Below are 19,777 nucleotides of genomic sequence, written 5' to 3'. Positions count from 1 at the left end.
GAACTGGAGTCTCGAAATAATAAAGCGTGCCCCTTTCAAAAAAAGAATGCTTGAGCTCTTGGATAGCAATTGATTGCAGGAGATTTAAATTTAGTTGTCCAGCCATATATGATTCGATCATCTGTTAATTGATGTTATGCTTGTGAATATGCAAATGTGAAGGACTAAAAATCTGAATAATCATTGTTTCAGCTTCTCTAAGGAGGCTAATGGTTGTCGGAGGAGAGTGTTTGGCTTGGGAAGCGGCAAGTATGCTAGACCCAATCCCAGATTAGCCGTCTTGCCGGTCTTGCTTGAGGGAATGAACTGCGGATAGCAGCTGGCTGGAAACTATAAGAAAATTTGTTCTGTGGTACGCTTTACTTTTTGCTGGCTGGAATGATCGAGTTGAGGGATCCGATCGGATTGAGTGGGTTTGAGAGATATTTCTTATAGGAACTATCCTCGTTTCTATAATAATTCTTCTATTTCTATTCGTAGAGCTGAGGGTTTTGCTTTATGTTCCTCCACTCGTCCTTGTCATAATACTTAAATTCTCCGTGTTTTAGCTACGTCTTTGACTCTCTAAGTCCTTCTTCTCAGGAGGCTTATAGAATTTCTCTTTTGTGCTAATCAGAGGCAATTTTGGGTCCTTTTTCTTGTTTTTATCTTCCAGATACTTTAAGATCGAGTCAATATCGTCACCTCCGTCTCCTACTGCAGATTTGTTCTGCTCCACGACATCTATTTGCTTGAAAAGATTGGACTACATGGCATCATGCTTTCTGGTCTGTTTGAACTTCTCCTTGGTAGCTCTAAACACGTCAATTTTCTTATCCTCCTTTTGGGTGTCCAATTTGGCGCCAGCTGGCTTTTCTTCAAAAATAAGATCTTTATTAACACCTTCGGAAACGATGACGTTGACTCCCTTGAAAAAGTCGTGCTTGAGGATTCTGCATAAACGAAGATAATACTCGGCAGCGGTGGGTCTCTTTCGAGATGAGTAGTGAAGCATGGATTCAATAAGGTCGATAGCTTCCATGGAGGCATCAGGGATCAGCTCGCCAAGGTTCACTCCCTTCTCATCTGCAAAATAGTAGTCTAAATTATTGAAACTAGTACTCCTAGACTGTGCGAGCTTGTACCCCTCAGGCCAATCAGCTTTATCAGGCGTTCCAAGGATTTTAACGATTTTGTTAAGTTGATCGACCTCATTCGTGCCAGGAAAAAGCGGACAGAAGGTGTATAGTTCGGCCATGATGCAGCCGAGTGCGAATATATCGACTGGTGAGTTGTAATTCGTGGAGCGGAGTAGTAATTCCGGGGCTCTGTACCTTGCTAGGAATAAACATACCAGCGTGTGGAGACGTAATCCGTGAAGGGAGGACGAGAGCGTATCTCGCGTGCCAGTCCGAGATCGCATAGCTTGACTATATTGTTGTAAATTAGGAGGTTTTCGGGCTTCATGTCGCGATGGAAGAAGCCATTTTTATGCATGCTGGCTAAGCCACTGGCGATTTGGTAGATGATGTTCCTGGATAGATATTTTTTTACTTGATTTCTTTTTAGGTAAACTTCTTTCCCTCCTCCTTCATTTTGGAGTAGACTTCGTACAGGTTGTAGTCGAGGTACTAAAAGACCATGTAGAGTTCATCCGAGACGAGGAGGACCTCTTTAAGTTTGATGATGTTGGTGTGGTTGAGTTTCCGTAGAGATTTGATCTCTCTTAGCTCGATGCACTCGTTCCAATTGGTGTATTTTTGCTTCATTTTTTTGATGGCGACTATTTCGCCCGTCTTGGTGTTGGTTGCCTTGTAGACGGTACCGAATGCACCGTCTCCCAGGTCTTTATCGTCTTATATTTTTACATTGCACCTTTAATTTATCAATAAAATCAATTTCTAAAACATCTACAACCATAGACAAGTATAACCATCTTCATGAAATAAAAGGAAATTCGGTGAGTTTAACTACAAAGTGCTATATTTTTTTCATAAGTTGTTGGGAAGATCTTGAGATTTAATGCAACTTACCAACTAAGCTTCATTCATTCAATTGCACTTATCATCGGCCATTTATGATTCATCCTATGCCGTATTATTAACTATCATTAATGTTTATCTGAAAATATGAAAAATCTGGAAGTAAACTTGGAAGATATCCACCAAGAAGCAAAGCATAAATGTTTAATCTAGACAAACCCAGGGTAAATTTATCTCATATCTTGTATATCTGCTGTGATTATGATTGCAAAACCTATCATTTAACTTATTTTTTATTTTTTTTTAATCTCTGAAATTTTACCAAAATAAAACTGTATCATTACTAACTCTCTGAGAGAAATCTTTGATCAAATTGCTCACACACAAATCTATTTAAATCCTATTTAACCCTACTATGATAATGTTCCTCTTTTTTACATTAGCAGCAACATTTTTAAGGTTGGCAATACTAAAAGGAATAAAATATTGGTGGTTTCGGGGAAAAAAAGAGTCAGGGTAGCCTCATAATGGAATAAGTAAAATATATGTTGTAAATCTGCTTATTTGGCATGTGAAGGGTTTGATAATTTAATGCAAAAGATTTCAAAAAAGCGGTAAGCAAAAGGATGGAAAAACAATATATTAATAACCTTGTAAAGTTAGGATGCATTATTGGCTAGAACTATATCGGCTCAGCAGATAAAATAATTTGCAGTATTGTCATTTTTTCGATAAAATAGCTTACAAAAATATAAATAACAAGTAGGGTTTGTAGATCAAGAAGTTAATGGTTTGCGCTTTAAGGCAATTTTTTATGCTTCATTATAGCAGCCATATGAATAATTTTCCTTAATTTAGCATTCCCAATAGAAAAATCCGCCATCTTCTTACAAATTTATGAGGCCTAATGAAATAATTGCATTATAATTTAATTTATTAGAAAAGACTAAACACTGAAGATGAGCTAAAATGAATAATCGGAGTGCTACAGCCCGGCGGTCGACCGTTCTTTGGAAGAGGGGTAGGTAGAGCTGGCCTACAAGCGAAGAGTGGAGAAATTTAATAAAAACTCTGTAGAAGGCAAATGGACAGAGGCTGAAAATCTGAAGTACATCTTATTCATGGATTATCACTTCAAAATCTTTGCTTCGAAGTAGAAAAGAAAGTATATTCAATATAATTAAGGTCATAAAGAATATTTAAAACGTTATCTGAATACATAGCGACCCGCACCCCAAGACAATGTCGAAGCCACTTCCAGAAAATTATGAATAAGTTCAAAAAAGTCAAAAAAGTGATACAATATTATCAGGAGGAGCTGGGTTATGAAAGATATTAAGCTGAGTTTTAGGTAGTAGCTGCAGAGCTAAAAAAGGCGAATATTAAGATGGAGTAGCCAGAGCCACCAAAACTGGTTAAGTCGATCGATGAAGAGGTTCAGACTGAACCATAAAAGTGGCACTGAGTGACTTGTCAAATGTGTAGCTGTTAAAATTAATGAACCTGTTAAATTAATACCAAAAGATACAAATAGTCCCATTAAACTGGATGAATAGACTGCAAGGGCCGAGAATTAATAGCGAAGTTATATGATATAAATACTTGAACTTTTGGAAGATGAAAATATAAAACTTTAAAGGGATATAATCAGAGTTATGATTTAAGAGGCTAGCCTTGAATAGGCGAAGAAGGGCTATGAGAATTAGGAGACGATGTTTATTAAGGATTGAGTTTTGCGGCTGGCTAGATTATTTTTTGATTGATAGATTAAGCAGTGTCTAAAGAGACGATTTCCTTAGCAGTTTCTTATAGGTTTTACTCGACGGCTTAGGCAGTTTCCAAAGCAGTCTCTTCTGTCGTTTCAATAACGGCATCAGGAATTTCTTCTGCGGCTTCCTAAGAGGTTTCCAAAGTAGTCTTTTCAGCGGTTTCATCAGCGGTTTCCTCAGCGGCTTCAGGAGTCTCTTCTGCGGTTTCCTCAGCGGTTCCCTCAACGGCTTCCTCAGCGGTTTCCTCAGCGGTTTCCTCAGTGGCTTCAGGAGTCTCTTCTGCGGTTTCCTAAGCGGTTTCCTCAGCGGTTTCCTCAACGGCTTCCTCAGCGGTTTCCTCAGCGGTTTCCTCAGCGGTTTCCTCAACGGCTTCCTCAGCGGTTTCCTCAGCGGTTTCCTCAGTGGCTTCAGGAGTCTCTTCTGCGGTTTCCTAAGCGGCTTCCTCAGCGGTTTCCTCAGCGGTTTCCTCAGTGGCTTCAGGAGTCTCTTCTGCGGTTTCCTCAACGGCTTCCTCAGCGGTTTCCTCAGTGGCTTCAGGAGTCTCTTCAGCAGTTTCCTCAACGGTTTCCTCAGCGGTTTCCTCAGCGGTTTCCTCAGTGGCTTCAGGAGTCTCTTCAGCAGTTTGCTCAACGGTTTCCTCAGCGGTTTCCTCAGCGGTTTCCTCAACGGCTTCCTCAACGGCTTCCTCAGCGGTTTCCTCAGTGGCTTCAGGAGTCTCTTCAGCAGTTTCCTCAACGGTTTCCTCAGCGGTTTCCTCAGCGGTTTCCTCAGCGGTTTCCTCAACGGCTTCCTCAGCGGTTTCCTCAGTGGCTTCAGGAGTCTCTTCTGCGGTTTCCTCGACGGCTTCCTAAGCGGTTTCCTCAGCGGCTTCAGGAGTCTCTTCTGCGGTTTCCTCAACGGCTTCCTCAGCGGTTTCCTCAGCGGTTTCCTCAGCGGTTTCCTCAGCGGTTTCCTCAGTGGCTTCAGGAGTCTCTTCAGCAGTTTCCTCAACGGCTTCCTCAGCGGTTTCCTCAGTGGCTTCAGGAGTCTCTTCTGCGGTTTCCTCAACGGCTTCCTCAGCGGTTTCCTCAGCGGTTTCCTCAGCGGTTTCCTCAGTGGCTTCAGGAGTCTCTTCTGCGGTTTCCTCAGCGGTTTCCTCAGCGGTTTCCTCAACGGTTTCCTCAGCGGTTTCCTCAGCGGTTTCCTCAACGGCTTCAGGAGACTCTTCAGCAGTTTGCTCAACGGTTTCCTCAGCGGTTTCCTCAGCGGTTTCCTCAACGGCTTCCTCAACGGCTTCCTCAGCGGTTTCCTCAGTGGCTTCAGGAGTCTCTTCAGCAGTTTCCTCAACGGCTTCCTCAGCGGTTTCCTCAGTGGCTTCAGGAGTCTCTTCTGCGGTTTCCTCAGCGGTTTCCTCAGCGGTTTCCTCAACGGTTTCCTCAGCGGTTTCCTCAGCGGTTTCCTCAACGGTTTCCTCAGCGGTTTCCTCAGCGGTTTCCTCAACGGCTTCAGGAGTCTCTTCTGCGGTTTCCTCAACGGCTTCAGGAGTCTCTTCTGCGGTTTCCTCAGCGGTTTCCTCAACGGCTTCCTCAACGGTTTCCTCAGCGGTTTCCTCATCGGTTTCCTCAGCGGTTTCCTCAACGGCTTCAGGAGTCTCTTCTGCGGTTTCCTCAGCGGTTTCCTCAACGGCTTCCTCAGCGGTTTCCTCAACGGCTTCCTCAGCGGTTTCCTCAGCGGTTTCAGGAGTCTCTTCAGCAGTTTCCTCAACGGTTTCCTCAGCGGTTTCCTCAGCGGTTTCCTCAGCGGCTTCAGGAGTCTCCTCCACTTCAGCTTCTCTCTCGACTGTTTTGATTGTTTTTGTAGTTTATTAATTAACTGTTTTTTTCTTTGTTTATATCACTTCCTCTTCTACTGATTTCCTTTCTTCACCATTATCTTACTTCTCTTTTTTTCTTCTTTATTCATTTCATTTTGTTTAATTTCTATTTACGGTTCATTTTTTGTTTCTATTTTTTTTTATTTCTCCTCCATATTTGTCTACTTGTTACTATTTTTGCTTTCTTTTTATTTTTATTGTTGATCAATCTTTTTTAGTTTTTCTTATCTATCTTTTGCTTATTGTTTATATTTATTTTCCTGTTCTTCTGTAATAACTGAATTCACATGCAATTTGGCCTTATTTTTTGTATATCTAGACGCAGTTCGGAATAACGTTTCTAACTTATTTGCATATGATTTGGAAATGGCTGTTTACATAAATTAAAAGTCGAACTTGTTAGTCTTTTGAATGATCTTGTGAAGCTAATCAATAACGAGGTTAACTTCAGTATCTTGAAATTCGTTACTTGAGAAGCTTATAGAAAGCTCCTTGTAAGTCTTTTTGACTATGCTTTCAAGAGATCTAATCAAACCGTATCCTTTTGCATCGTTGAATCCATAGTTGAGAGTTAGATACTCCAAATTCTCCAAGCTGGCCACACCTTTCGTTAATTCAACCACTCCCTCATCTCCAATATAGTTTTCATAGAAGTTTATGTTCAATGTGACCAAATTCTTAAGCTTGTAAAGGAGATCACGAGTAATTTATGCGCCATTAACTCCAACACGGTTAACTCCACATCTAAAATTGAGTTCCTTTAGCTGTTCCAAATGTGCTAGTCCATTGACAATATACTTAAAGCCTAGATATCCGAAATTTTTTGATGCAACACCCAAGTGAAGCGTATCTAGAGTTTGGAGCCTACTTAATAGACTGCCAACAGCTTTCGCACCTTCATTCTTGATGTAATTGAAGTCAAGGTTGAGGCTAAGTTATCTTAGATTTGCTGTTTTATCTAGTCAATGCTCTGGCAAATAGATTCTGTTCCTGTCTCAGTGATATTGTTGAAGTAGAGGTCTAAGGAAAGACTGTCTAATCCTTTTTGGGTCTTGAGAGCCTTAGCGACTAGTTCTGCACCTTCAGCTTCGATCTTGTTGGCATACAAGTTCAATTCAAGCTTCTTAAGGTTTGCTCTGGAGAGATGGGTCTCAAGATATCCTAAAGCCTTTGCACTGAGGCTGTTTCCGATCAAGACAAGAGAATAACTTTCAAGCTTATGGCCTAACTGCCAAACCTGAGATAGTCGTCCACAACTGAGCCATTCTTTGCTGCCATTATCAAGGATAGTTTCAGTCTTTGAGAGAGTTGAGGTTGTTAAGGCGCTTCGCAATCACTGACCCAAGCTCAAGATCAGCATCAATAGAATCGAAGGCGACTTCGAGTTCTTCAACATGATTGGGGATCAGTGATAGGACATGGTCTGCTCCCTCAGTGCCAATAGGGTTGTTGGCGAGATTTATTTTGATTGAGCGATATTGTTGGAACTGAACGGGAAAGACTTGGCGCAAAGATTCGAAAGTGAGAGAGGACATTGCAAAGGAGATATCGATAGTTTGGATTCCTTCAAGTTCGTATGCTTTTTGCAATTGGTTGACATTCTATAAATCCTTTACCGTTCGTGTCCAGTTAGCGTGGTATTTTAAATGATTTTTGCTAATTTAAAAAACCCGGTTGTCCTTGGGCAGGGCAATAAAGTAGTTGAGAACGACGGCTGATATAACGAGAGTAATAATAGCTGACTTCCAGTCTTAGGTAGCCATGGATTACTTTCAGATTATGATATAAATAGATTAAAGATCCGCCATACATCAATATCAACAAACATTATTTAATATTTTATATAATATTCATTTAATCATACCGATGATGCTCACGCCAAACCCAATAAGTTAAGTCTTTGGATAAGTCTCTCGCAGATTATGGGTGAAGGCTGCTCGGATCTGCTGGGAATTTTCTACTGCAGAGGACGTCCAGCTTGGAATTAATTGCGAAGATAGAGGGGTTTAGTCTTCTCTCTAGGTCTTTGAGCTGATAGAAATAGGTCAACTCTTCAAGCAAATAAAAGTTAGATGGTATGCTGTTCCTCAAGTACTTGATGCTGTTCACGAGGATTTGCTCATTAGTCTCAGACCGGAACTCCAAGCTGAACTTCTACTTGTACCTTTTGTCGTATTTTTCAATGACTTAACGAAGTTTTCTCCATCTTTCTCCATTTTTAAAATCGTTGAAGCCCTAAATCATCAATAAATTTTAGCCTTGGACAAGCTTCATCAGTGCCTCATACTTTCCTAGAATCTTATTGGCGATTTAATTCTTGAGTAGATATCCCTAGGGAAGGACATTTCCCTCATCGATGATATCGAACAACTGAGTCATAAATCGACAGTAGTGAAGTTGGTTCAGGATGGATAACTCTGCGATGTTTCTAATTTATTGAACAGGGATGTTTTCAGCGTTTAGCATAAAGTTTGCAAATGTCGGCTATGGGACAATCTGTTCTACCGGCCGTACAGGATTATCCCTAAATACAGTCTTGTATTTAGGAGGCTCATCGAAGGCAGGAAACTGCTTGAATTCGTGTTTGCTGCTGGAGATTTATCTCTTGAGTGAGAGATGGGCTGTGAGATCTGGTGATGTACTTTAAAGACATCTCTTCGAACTCCCTCTTCCTCAATGGTGTTTGCAGTTCCGAAGGGTTTAGGTGGCGCTTGAGGCCATTCGAAACAGGAATTTTGATCATGGAAAGAGGCTTGTATCCTCCATTTTCAGGCTCAACACCGTCTACATAATCTTGAGCCAACGGCCACTCGTAATTGATGATGTACTCTGGAGTAGCTCTTTTTTCGTAGTCGATTTGCAAGCAGCTGGTGATGAAGTGTTTGTAATGGCCAGTCAGCTCAATTTCAGAATCAAACAACTCATCAACTGGAGTGTTGGTGATCTTCTCGAAAGGATGGTCTAAATTTTCTCCTTCCATGGCAAGTGTCCGAATACCATCTAGTATGCAATTACACCGAAGCTCCAAACATCACTCTTGAATGAATAGCGGTTGAACTTAGAGATTCAGGCGGCATGTAATAGGGAGAGCCCACATTATACTAAAATTTTTACTGACATCGTTCGGACCTTATGGCGAAACCAAAATCTGCCAGTTTTATCACTCCCTTTTTGATGAAGACATTTGCCAGTTTTAAGTCTCTATGCACTATTTCAAGCTCATAGAGTTCACGGTACGCATTGAGAAGTTGTTTGAGGATAGACTGGGCTTCCACTTCACTACATGTTGGCATTTGTACCTGAAGTTTTCTTTTTTCTGAGCAATTTGGCGCAATCCTTGCCTTCGCAAAACTAGGTGATGATGTATAGATTATTTTTTGTCTTGAAGACATCGAACAACCTGAGCAAATTTTGAGGGTTTCTCATCTTAATTGTCTAAAGTATATTGATTTCCTCATTGACGAACTGCTTGCTCAGCTCATCTTCCTTGCGCAGATCGATGACTTTGATCGCGACTGTCTCATCTTGGTAAGCAAAATGGTACTGTTGAGGTCGTTCTTTCCGCGGTAGACGCGAGAACTGAAGCCCAGCCCTATCTCATCAGTGAGCGCATATGAGTAATTTTCGATTTTTTTGAGAGCGATCATGCCGTCAACTTGAGGCGGCATCTTCTTGTTTTGGTTTGGGTTGATGGCGATTGTTATCTTGTTCTAGTTCATACTGAATTATGATTATGTTTAAATTATAAATATCTCTGTATAGTGAATATAAAGGCTAAGATAATCAATTGGAGCCTGTGGTGCTTGTAGCCTTGGGGGCAAGGACCGCGGGTTTTTTAGCCATAATAAGCGTGTTTACTCCTCCTGCGCTCATTGGGAGCATTGACATAGCCGCCGTGGTGTCTGCGGCTGTGGTGGTGGCAGTTTGGGTTTGCTGAGAATTTCCATCTGTGGAAGAGCTCTCTTCTTAGCGACCGGATTTTCTGCCTTTATTGTCAGAGCCTTTTTTTTTGTTGCCGGATTTGCCACCTTTCGATTCAGCCTTACTTTCTTACTGTCTTTTTCGCTTCTGCGGGAATTCGATCCTGACTTGCTGGAAAGGGGCTTCGAATTTGTCTTCAAAGATTTGTCCTATTAGCCGGAACACTCGGGGGCCTTGGGGTAAAGGTTGATAACTTCCGAATAGCCGAAGAAGAATGTGAGAATGAGGATTAGAACGCTCAAGATCTTGCTCATGTTTTCGAATTATTATAACAAATCCTAAATTAATTCTATTATTTATAACGATTTTCTTTTCCATTTCCCCGGTTAGAACAATAGAAATTTTTTTTAGTCTAAAAATAAATATCATCATTGCGTATGCTTCTCGATTTCCGGTCTTTTTGATCAGCAGTTATTAATAATTAATGTAAATCAACAAACCACTCACCCCCAAGGAAAAGAAGATCCAGAAGCGGGAAAGGGCCAAATTGAGAAGGAAAAACCAAAGCCTCCAGAATTTCTCATTCCAGGACGAACTTATTGACCTAGTCTCAGAGAAATCTGAAAGGATCAATGGTGAAATAGAATAGAATGTCGCTGAAATATCGCTCCCCAAGCCTGAAGCTATCATAGAAGAGAAAGGGGATGAGAAGGACAGCAGGAATATTAGGATTAATGATGAAGAATTTTACCTAATTGTTGAAGTGGGGAAATTCTATAAAACAAGAAAGGAAAACTAACGAAACCATTGTGAAATCAGCGTCATCAATGATCACGACTATTTCATCATCAATGGCCTAGAGCATACCGTATTCTCCTCAGCGAATTCATTTATCTTTCAGATCAATCGAAAAATCGATGCATCGATAAAGTTCGATCATTATTTTAGAAAATTATCAATCGAAGGGCAGCAAAAGATCACTAAATCTATGCTGAACCTCAAACGATAAACCTTAATACGCTCCTCATCGAAGATCCAAGTGGAAGAGACAACCTAGCCTTGGGCCAACCTTCCCAAATGCATAGAACAAAATGACTCCCTAATGATCGTGGGAGTTAAGAATACAGGAAAGAGCACTCTTGCCTAGTACCTGCTCCAATCTCAGGGCAGTGACTGCGTATTACTGGACTGTGATATCGGCCGAAACAGCTGTCTTGAAGGCTGTGTCAGTCTTTCTTCTTCTTGTTTTGAGTCAAAGAAAATCTGGATTGGAGAACTGACTCCCCTCAACAACCTGCAGACATATCTTAGGGCCATTAGATATTTCTTCGACTACTACAACGAGAAATGGTTCACTAAGAAGCTTATCGTCAACACTATGGGATACTTAACTGGCCTTGGATAGTTCTTGCTTTATGAAATATACCAGATCGTAAAGCCAAAGTCAATCCTTGCGTTACAAGCCAACTCGGGAGAAAGGTATCAGCTTAGCAACGTCCTCCATAACTTTAAATCAGGAAAGTATGTCAATAGATTGTACATCAGCAACGGAGCAGAACGCAAGTAATCTCCATCCAGTACTGCTATTTATTACTATGAAAACCCTCATAGCCTCAACAAAAAAAGTCAAGCCAGGTTCGAAAAAATGTTCTAAGAAGCAAACACTCAAGTTAGAAGCATTGTTGATCTTATTAATTTAATCAAGTAATCGAGCAAACTTTTCCATCCAAATCCTCAACTGGTCTCAAAGGAAAGAATCGGAATCGACATTTACGAGCAAAGTCGCCACGGAAAAGAGGAAATGTAAGGACAGTAGGTGGTATCATACCGCAAACTTAATGCTGAAGAAAGTGTTGACATGAGGCTCGTGATCCTCGGAAAGATGATCGATGAAGACCAGACAAAGCTTTCCAGTAGTGCAACGTATGAATCCTCCTCGACTTTGTTTGAAGTTAGTGGGCTGGGATTCGGCTTCCAAGGAAAAATATACTACAAGAAGAGCAGTGAGGGCACGATCGGTATCGTTAACGAGGGAATGGACTTCTAGAAAGGATTCTACCACTTGAACGAAAAGCAACTGCTTGATTTGGAACTCAGGTACGGTAGACTGAACTTCATAATGGTGACAGCGAAGGGACTAGGCAGCAAGGGGGTTAGAAATAACCCTTCTAAAGTTTCGTGATATATATTGTATTCAATTGCGAGATATAAGTTAAGCTAATAATCAAGGCTCCCAGAGGATGAGAAGATGCAGTTGTCTAGAACAGTGTTATTTTCACTTTGGATTGGGATTACTACATATCGATTAATTTACCCAGCAGGCTGGCGACTATTTCATGTTCGACTGTGGTTTCGTCAATCATCTTATCCACCTCATAGCTCTATACTTTTTTGATGCGTTCAACCACAAAATTGTTGTAGAAATGGCATAACTAGTTTCCATCTATCTTCCGGAAGGCATATTCATATATTTTAGTGCTGTGATACTTTTGTAAAATTTTTGAAAGGACTGGGATTTGCTTCATGGCTCATACTTGGAGGCAAGAATGAAATATATTAGAGATAGAGTTATCCATTATGAAGTGACATTGCTCTCATACCTTTACAGATCGTATTAATCTTTCTCTACCGCATCTCTAAGTAAAATCATTGCAAGGAAAATACCCCTTTCGACAATACCGAAATGTCTCATGAGTTCTCTATATCGAAACTAAAATGCATTGATGTAGACACTCTTATAGAAACTTGAAATGGTGGCTGAATTTAGAGAATCATTGTGGATTGTTTTTATCTTCAGGCAATTTTGCAAATAGATCAATGAATAGAAGTATTTTTCCATCTTAACCTTTATGATTTACGGTAATTCTATGGTGCTGCAGTGAGTGATGTATTGGATGATGTTGGCATAGGTAACGATTTGATCAATGTTTACAAAATTTTGCTGTTTGCGGTATACCACATTGATAATTGTCTCTGCCACCTGCAGTAAAATTTCTCTGAAATACTCATTATCGAATGCTGCCGATGATTCAGGAAAGTTGTCAGAAATGAGTGCGCTTAGGATGTTAGATATCCTCTGAGAGGTAATACTTCGGGTGGCAGCAGAAGGCGCCTTTTAGTATTTGGCTATGAACTGGTCAAAAGATGCGTAGATATTACCCTACATCTCTTATTGAGCTTGATATTGCAAGCGAGGTATAATTATTATAAATGTCAATTAAAATTCTATTAAGTGTGGCCATTGCCACCGTACTTATCCTTACGGCTGTAGGCATATACCAGAGCACGGGTTAGATAGATAATGACTTCGAAGCCTTTAAGAGCAGGTTTGGGAAGGTTTACAAGCCCTAGGAAGAAAATTTTAGAAGGCACATCTATATGATGAACAAAGCAAAGGTAGATCAGCATAATGCCAAGCAAGATACAAGTTACCAGATGTAAATCAACCACTTTGCTGACCTCACCCAGCAAGAATTCAAATAGATGTACCTCGGACTAAGAGTGGAGCACTCATCAGCTGACTCTGTGATCGTATAAACAGCAGTAACCTAATTTGAGAGAGATATTGACTGGCGAGCTGAGGGGAAAGTGACCCGAGTTAAGAATCAAGGCATGTGTGCATCCTGCTGGGCCTTTTGCGTGGTTGGTGCCCTTGAAAGTGCCTATCTCATCAAGGGGATCAACCAATAATTCTCAGAACAGCAATTGGTAGATTGCTCCAATACCTACGGAAACAAAGGATGCCACGGAGGTGAGCTTGAATACACTTACCACTATATAAAAGACAAAGGTGTGAACTCTGAATCAAGTTATCCCTATATTGCCAAAGACCAGAACTGCAAGAAAACAACTGGACCTTTCAAGATGGCTGGCTACTCGAAGGCGATAACCTGCACTGGCCTATACGGTGCTCTCAGAAACGGGCCTGTTTCTGTCGCAGTTGATGCCGTACTATGGTCACTCTACAAGGACGGAGTATACGATGAGTGCGGAAACGAAGTGAACCACGGAGTGCTAGTAGTGGGAGCTACTAGTGAATACTGGCTAGTCAAGAACTCCTGGGGAGCGCAGTGGGGCAACAATGGCTACATCAAGGTCAAAAGAGGAAACACCTGTTCCATTTGCGAGTATCCTTACTTCCCGGAACTCTGATCATCCTCATAATTATGAGTATTTGGGCAGTAGTAAACCATAAAATATCAATAAATGAGTGATTGGAAGTTGTATCCCGGAAACTCTAATACAGTTTCGAGGACTAGTTCCCTCATGACTTCATTTGCCACCTCCAGAAGTACGCAGCTAAACATTTCGAAATCATGTTCGAATGCTTCGCTTTTCACTTCATCGTGGATTAGCTTCACCTATTTGGCCTCGTTGTGCTCGAGGATGAGCCCGTAGTTGTCCTTCTGGTATTGCTACATGAAGCCCTCAATGCTCTCGCATCTACTAGGCCCATGATGCTTTTATAGCTAGGGAATTATTATTCCGCAGAGGATGGAAGTTGACTTCAGGACCTTCAACTCGGCCTTTTCGAACACTTCAGCAATATTTTCTTCAGTGACGAAATAAAAAGTAAGGGCTTTATAGGAATGATTCCACGGATAGGGGACTCCGCCTGAATAGATTAATTAGTACTTATTTGCTTGTAGGGTCGGTATTCGTTGAGTTATTGGTTGAAGTAGTCGAGGACTGCCTTGAAGTGGATCTTTTCAAGCTAGAAATTGGCCTTAGAGAAGGAATTATTCATCTTGTTCTATCTTAGTTCCACATATTTAAAGTATTCTTCCAATTTTTCATCATCGATAATGTCCTTTAGTCCATAGAGGATGCCTGACTCGTCCTCCTCTAGTTCTTCGGGGAGAGGCTATCCAGAGAGGGCTCTCAGTCGGGAGCCAATGCTGTATCCGTAGGGCATGTTGATGAGGCTGAGAAACTCGTCTCTGTATTTGTTGATGTAGAAGTGGAAGAAGTTGATCAGCATGTTGTGGATGGAGAGGATGCTGGTGCTGATGCCCACCTTCCCTGCCCTCTCTGATGGCCTTGCTTGGCCCTTCTGGAACAGAATCCTGTGATCGATCAGCTCCTTTACCTTGGCTGCCTCATGGAACTCTAGGTTATGGCGGATGTACCTCTGAGAATTTCGAAATTGGGTTCCTTATCGTGGAAGAGGGGCTATTTTGTGGGACTGGGATAGGAGTCATCCTTGCGCGGAGAGGGCAAGCTTTCCGATGATTCTTCCGACTCCGAGTGGTAGTGTTCGGAGTCATTCATCCTGAACTTGTGGTAGTTGCTGAAGATGGCTTAGTTCTCGCTGTGGTCGACCTCGCCATTCTGCGGCAACTTGTAGGATCCGATCATCTTGGAGATATCTTCCTGCTTGAACTCTATCTTCTTGGGCTTCTCCTCCATCATCTCAGTGGAGTTAAAGCTCACGATCTCCACCGACTACTGGCTGGACTTCTTGGGAGGAGTGCTAGGGGACAGTACTTTGTCCTCCTGGTTGGCATCTTCGAGGTAGGGCTTGATGGGAGTGATGGAGTTGATGTCGTCGAAGGAGTCGTAGCCGTCCTTGATGGGGCTGACGTTGTGGATGGCCATCATTTCAGGGTTGGTCCTTTGGAAGTGCAGGTCGTGCTTGGCGATCATCCTCCTCCACCAGCGCTGGATCACCACTGCTTTCTGCACTTTGTTCTTCATCTCGATCTCCTTCCTGGCGGCCATGAAGATGTTGTTCCGCTTGAGGTCGATCTTCTGCTTGCTCACCTTCTAGCTCTTATCCTGGGTGATAAACTTGGTTTCATTGCTGTTCTATTGGGTGCAGATGTCTCTGAAGGTATTGAGCAGCCGCTTGGTGGGGTAGTAGTTGTTGATGAGGTAAAACTCATCGCCGATGAACATGTACTATTCTTGGGGGATGCTCACACCGGAGCAGCTATTCTTTTTATGGGACTGATTTATTTTCGATTGGATTTTCAGTGAATCTGACTCTGTAAACTAGTATCTTACTTATTTGGTCGAATGATGGTTCTTGGTGGAGTTTCTGAAGGTTTTATCATTGGTCTTTGACTTTAGCTTCAGCATCGCCTTGTCTTCTTTGACTGTTGCCAGAAGTTCAATATTATCGTTGAGAACACTGCCTAAGTTTGTCTCCTGCATCGGTTTCTTTCTTTATTTGCGCTTGGTTGTCTTTTCCTCGAACTCTGTACTGTTTTTACTGCTTTTCTGCTCTTTGCGGCCGCGGGCTTTACTCTTAGGGAGCTTGATGTGCATGGGTGACAGATATTCCTCCTCGTTCTTCGGGATGCAGACCTTAGTCCTTAAGTTTTCGTGGTCGGCCTCGCTGGCTCGCTTAGCAGTTTTGAGCATCTTTGGGCTTCTAAGCTATTTTACTTTCATTGGATTATTTAAATATTCTTTAGAAACTTGCTTTTCTATATAGTAAATATAATAGTCAGCACCCTAACCCTCCCCCTGTGGCCCATAACCTAACGAATGGCGGGTATGATAAGGTGAGTGATGTATTTTGGGAGATCATTGCTGGATGGCCTGCTTGAACTCCTCGAAACTGATGGTGCCTGACTTGTCCTTGTCGCACTGCTTGATGATATCCTCGATGCTCTTGCCGTTGATCTGCTCAACGTTGGAGTCGCTGAACAACGATCTCAGCTCCTCGCGATCGATCTCTCCGTTGCCGTCCTTGTCCAACAGCTTGAAGAGCTTCTGGATGTTGCTAGTCTTGAAGAGGTCCTCCTTGGCCAAAGAAGAGGCCAAGAATTAGGTGTAGTTGATGCGGCCGTTCTTGTCGATATCGATTGAGTCCATCAGGGCACGCAGCTACTTCATTTCCAGGAAGGAGTTCTACTAGGCCAGCGCTGCCTTCAGCTCATACATCTCGATGAAGCCGTCATGGTTGAGGTCCAGCTTCCGGAACAGCTCGCCCAGCTTCTCCACCTCCTTCTCGGACATCTGAGACGCCACGAAGGTCGCAGTTAGTTTTTTCAACTAAATGAAAAGGCGGATACCTTGGAGAATTTGCTGAATTCGTTCATTTTTCTGAAGCTGAGCTTGAGGGTGTCTGTGGGGACAGAGCCCGTCATCCATGGGTGGGCGAAAATATCCTTTATGGTAAGTCTTTGGTCTGCCGGTTTGAGGATGCGGGTGATCAGATCCTTAGCCTACTTGCTCACGCTTTTAAGTTCGGGGACTTGATAAGTGCTTAGGTACTATCGAACGTGTATTTCATGCTCTTGACGCACTTCAGAATATCTTTATCGTTTTCGCCATCGAACGGAGGAGCAGCGGAAAGTAGGATGTAGAGAATTACTCCCAGCGACCATATATCGCAGCGCTCATCATAATCGTAGTTCAGGATCTCTGGCGCGAGGTAATATGACTGAATGGGTGGCGAGTTACCGTTCCAACAATTTTGCGGTCATTCTTTTGTTTGAGTTCTGTCCTCAGTGAATTTTCCCACCTAACCGCTAGGCCGAAGTCGATGAGTTTAATGTTATTGGAGTCCTGGCTGAGGAAGAGGAAGTTCTCGGGTTTGAGATCGCGGTGGGCTATCTTCAAAAGGTGGAGGTAGTTAATGGCCTCCACCATTTGCAAGAAAATCACTCTGGCGTCTTTCTCGCTTAGACTTCCGTGCTGGTCCAACCGGTCGAAGAGTTCACCTCCAGAGCACAGACTGTATAGAGAAACGCTTACTCTGAAACAAGATAGACTGATTGGTTAAACTCATAGATCTCATAGAGCTTCACGATGTTGGGATTGTCCAGGCCGATTGAGATCTCGATTTCATTCAGCAGCATAGCTGAGTCTTTGATGGCCGACTTAGGGATCTTCTTTATGGCTCGCCAGGGTCCCTCCGTGCCTTTCAGCCTCCCCTTGTAGACGGTACCGAAGGCTCCCTTTCCCAGCTCCTGAGTGAAGCGGTGCGTACTTTGGCGATGACCTCGTAGTAGTTGTTGATGTTCTCCTTCTTGATGGAGACGAACATATCCTTACTGATCGACAGAATGCTGTCCTCCATATATCTTTCTATAATGAGAAAATTTTGATTAAGATGATGATAATGATGCAGCATCAGAGGTTGACCGAGTACCCCACCGAGTGCACCCCCGAGAAAAGGTAGCCGTTCTTGACGGGAGTGAAACAGCGAGTGATCAACTTTATCGCTTCCTGGCCGGCCACTGCTCCTCCGATCGAGCATAGGCTTATGGTTGTCTTCCCCTACACCCTGCACACCTCCTTCAGGTAGCGTTCGTCCTCTAGCTCCTCGAAGCCGTAATCCTTCTTTATGGACTCTGCCAATTAACGCACAGACTCCAGGTCCTGCTGCTTGGGAGGCCTATTTTCTCGATCCTCAAATAACTTGTAAGCTCTCAGTGCTAAAAGAATCCTCCTCCACTCGGGTGCTTCCCACGGTAGATTGGGGTTTTCCACATGCTATAGCTCTTTGCGGTACTCTGCAAACTCGATAACCTGCAGGGAGGCCAGGTTGTCAACAAAATAGGAGATTTCGCTGCTGGTGAGTTTGTTGGCTCCAGTCAGCTCCAGCAGGATGGCCTGTAGTCTGGTGACATCCAGTTCGTGCTCCTGCTTATAGACCTGCTTCAGGTCCAGGTAGATGCGGGTGGAGGTGTGCATATCGGGCAGCTGGGTGGGCTGGGGCAGTCCGCCAGTGGTCTTGTAGAAGTGCCCGCATGCCTTCAGGAACTGTAGCACAGCTGGGGAGTCGGCAGTGGCTGATGCCACATGCGGGTTCTCAAAGATGGAAATGTCAGGCAGGTAGTTGTCCGCAGACTGGTAGAGGTCTAAGGTTCTTCCAGCTGCCTCCGTAAAGCTCTCGCGGTGGTCCTCGCCTATCACCAGCGAGTACTCCTTGATCTTATCCAGGACATGCTGTTTGCTTCGCTTGTCCTTGGGGAGGCCTGCATAGACCTGTAGGAGGATGATGGGATAGGGAATATAGCGTATCTGGTCTAGGATTGGAAGGCGTTCCTCTTTGGTTTCGAGTGGGGCAAGCTTGGCGACCAGCTACTCGATGTTCCACTGGCTGGCGTGCTCCTTCAATGCGGGGAAGGGGTCATGCAGGCGCATGTAGTACTTCTTGGAGGTGGTGTTTTCGCTCTCCACGAAGTGCAGGCGCTGCTGGTTGCGCACATACACGTAGAATCCAGCCACCGTGATAAACACCACTGGGATGCTGAGCTAGAAACAGACACGAGAAATTTCCCTGTTTGCACTCTACCGCAAGTCTCCGCAGATGAGCAGACTGTACTCCCTCAGTCTTTCGGCATCCCTTATTAATTCAAGCGGATCGCATATGTAAGCCTTCCCCTGCACGTCATCTGGGTTCATCTCAACCAAATTGTGAATGAGCGCTTGTGCCCTGGGCGTGCCCACATCTTCTGGAGCGTAGAAGAAGCAAGTTGCGAGATCTTCTAGCTCGACATTTCCCTCGGCCCAGACTTAGATGTGGCCGACTCCTGGCAGGACAAGGTTCTTGAGTGCTTCGACGCCTGCTCCTGATGCTCCTAAGAGGGCTACTCTTGCCTCGCCTAGTCTCTTCTGTCCGTTCTGTCCCCAGAGGCGGATCTGGCGATCGTATTTATTCACCTTCATATGATATTATAATTAGCTCTTGGAGGCACCTCCTCATTTCATAACTTAATTAACAACCAATATGAATAAGTTGATGATTATCACGAAATATGGGGTAAGAATGCATCTGCCATATTTTTTCCCAACTAAGGCAGCAATATGAAGGAAAGGCCTCCGAACGTTGCCATAACTCTTCCTGATGCAACTAGCAACCCTAAAGGCTTCGTAGTTAAATTGCTGGCGGATACGATCGATGTTGCAAGCATAACTGCAGTTAACCGCTGCTCAACGAGAACCTTTTGGCTAAAGCGCATTTTATTTATGTGGCTGCCACTGGCAATTTTTGATATTCGCTGATGATGGAGAAAGGCCATGGAGAGCTGGCTGCACCCACTCCCGCTTGAAGTAGTCCCCAATGCAGCCGAGCACGTACTGGCTGGAGAGTATGCTTTGGGTGAAGATGCGGCCCGCCCCATTGGCGAGCGTTGATAATCCGAACTCCTTGTGCAGCGTAGTGAGGTTATTCTGGTTTATATCCTACCTCTTTTGCATCAGGACGCTGATTTCTTCCTCTAATTTCTGAAACTCTGCATCTACGTTGGCTTTAATTCCGTAAAACACCATTCCTCAAGATTTTTATATAATTAATTGCGACTAACACCAAGCAG

The 19,777-nt window shown here is 43.3% G+C and overlaps 3 protein-coding genes across 3 annotated transcripts; all 3 read right to left on the bottom strand.

The window, feature by feature from the left end:
- Positions 1–745: 745 nt before the first annotated feature.
- LOC116245201 (uncharacterized) lies at positions 746–1,915 on the bottom strand. Its single transcript, XM_031616856.1, is given in 4 exon segments — positions 746–1,330; positions 1,333–1,513; positions 1,555–1,834; positions 1,897–1,915. Coding segments are annotated over 4 exon segments (1,065 nt in total).
- Positions 1,916–4,019: 2,104 nt separating this feature from the next.
- Positions 4,020–8,562, bottom strand: LOC116245200 (uncharacterized). Its single transcript, XM_031616855.1, has 5 exons — positions 8,225–8,562; positions 6,663–6,763; positions 4,629–5,548; positions 4,236–4,577; positions 4,020–4,160 (listed from the first exon to the last, which is right to left on the bottom strand). The coding sequence occupies exons 1-5, from the start codon at positions 8,560–8,562 to the stop codon at positions 4,020–4,022; spliced, it is 1,842 nt and encodes a 613-aa protein (XP_031472715.1).
- A 7,472-nt stretch (positions 8,563–16,034) lies between these two features.
- LOC116245199 (calcium-dependent protein kinase 29) lies at positions 16,035–17,535 on the bottom strand. Its single transcript, XM_031616854.1, has 4 exons — positions 17,399–17,535; positions 16,917–17,211; positions 16,380–16,469; positions 16,035–16,253 (listed from the first exon to the last, which is right to left on the bottom strand). The coding sequence occupies exons 1-4, from the start codon at positions 17,533–17,535 to the stop codon at positions 16,035–16,037; spliced, it is 741 nt and encodes a 246-aa protein (XP_031472714.1).
- Between the last annotated feature and the right edge of the window lie 2,242 nt (positions 17,536–19,777).

The sequence above is a fragment of the Nymphaea colorata genome, unplaced genomic scaffold (assembly GCF_008831285.2).
Source record: "Nymphaea colorata isolate Beijing-Zhang1983 unplaced genomic scaffold, ASM883128v2 scaffold0571, whole genome shotgun sequence".
NCBI classification, from domain to species: Eukaryota; Viridiplantae; Streptophyta; class Magnoliopsida; order Nymphaeales; family Nymphaeaceae; genus Nymphaea; species Nymphaea colorata.
The sequence above is the reverse complement of the archived record's forward strand: the minus strand, read 5'-3'. Positions and strand labels throughout refer to the sequence as shown.

Excerpts from the sequence above, each read along its gene's own strand:
- LOC116245200 (XM_031616855.1), bottom strand. The coding sequence starts at position 8,562 with ATGGAAGGAGAAAATTTAGACCATCCTTTCGAGAAGATCACCAACACT. Across the intron at positions 5,549-6,662 it reads CAACAAGATCGAAGCTGAAG|TCGAGAGAGAAGCTGAAGTG; the intron begins GTGCAGAACTAG and ends CAATCAAAACAG. Across the intron at positions 4,578-4,628 it reads AGGAAACCGCTGAGGAAGCC|GAAGCCGTCGAGGAAACCGC; the intron begins GTTGAGGAAACC and ends GAAACCGCTTAG.
- LOC116245199 (XM_031616854.1), bottom strand. The coding sequence starts at position 17,535 with ATGGAGGACAGCATTCTGTCGATCAGTAAGGATATGTTCGTCTCCATC. Across the intron at positions 16,470-16,916 it reads ACCGCAAAATTGTTGGAACG|ATGTCCGAGAAGGAGGTGGA; the intron begins GTAACTCGCCAC and ends GTGGCGTCTCAG. Across the intron at positions 16,254-16,379 it reads TCGAGATGTATGAGCTGAAG|GAGGACCTCTTCAAGACTAG; the intron begins GCAGCGCTGGCC and ends TCTTTGGCCAAG.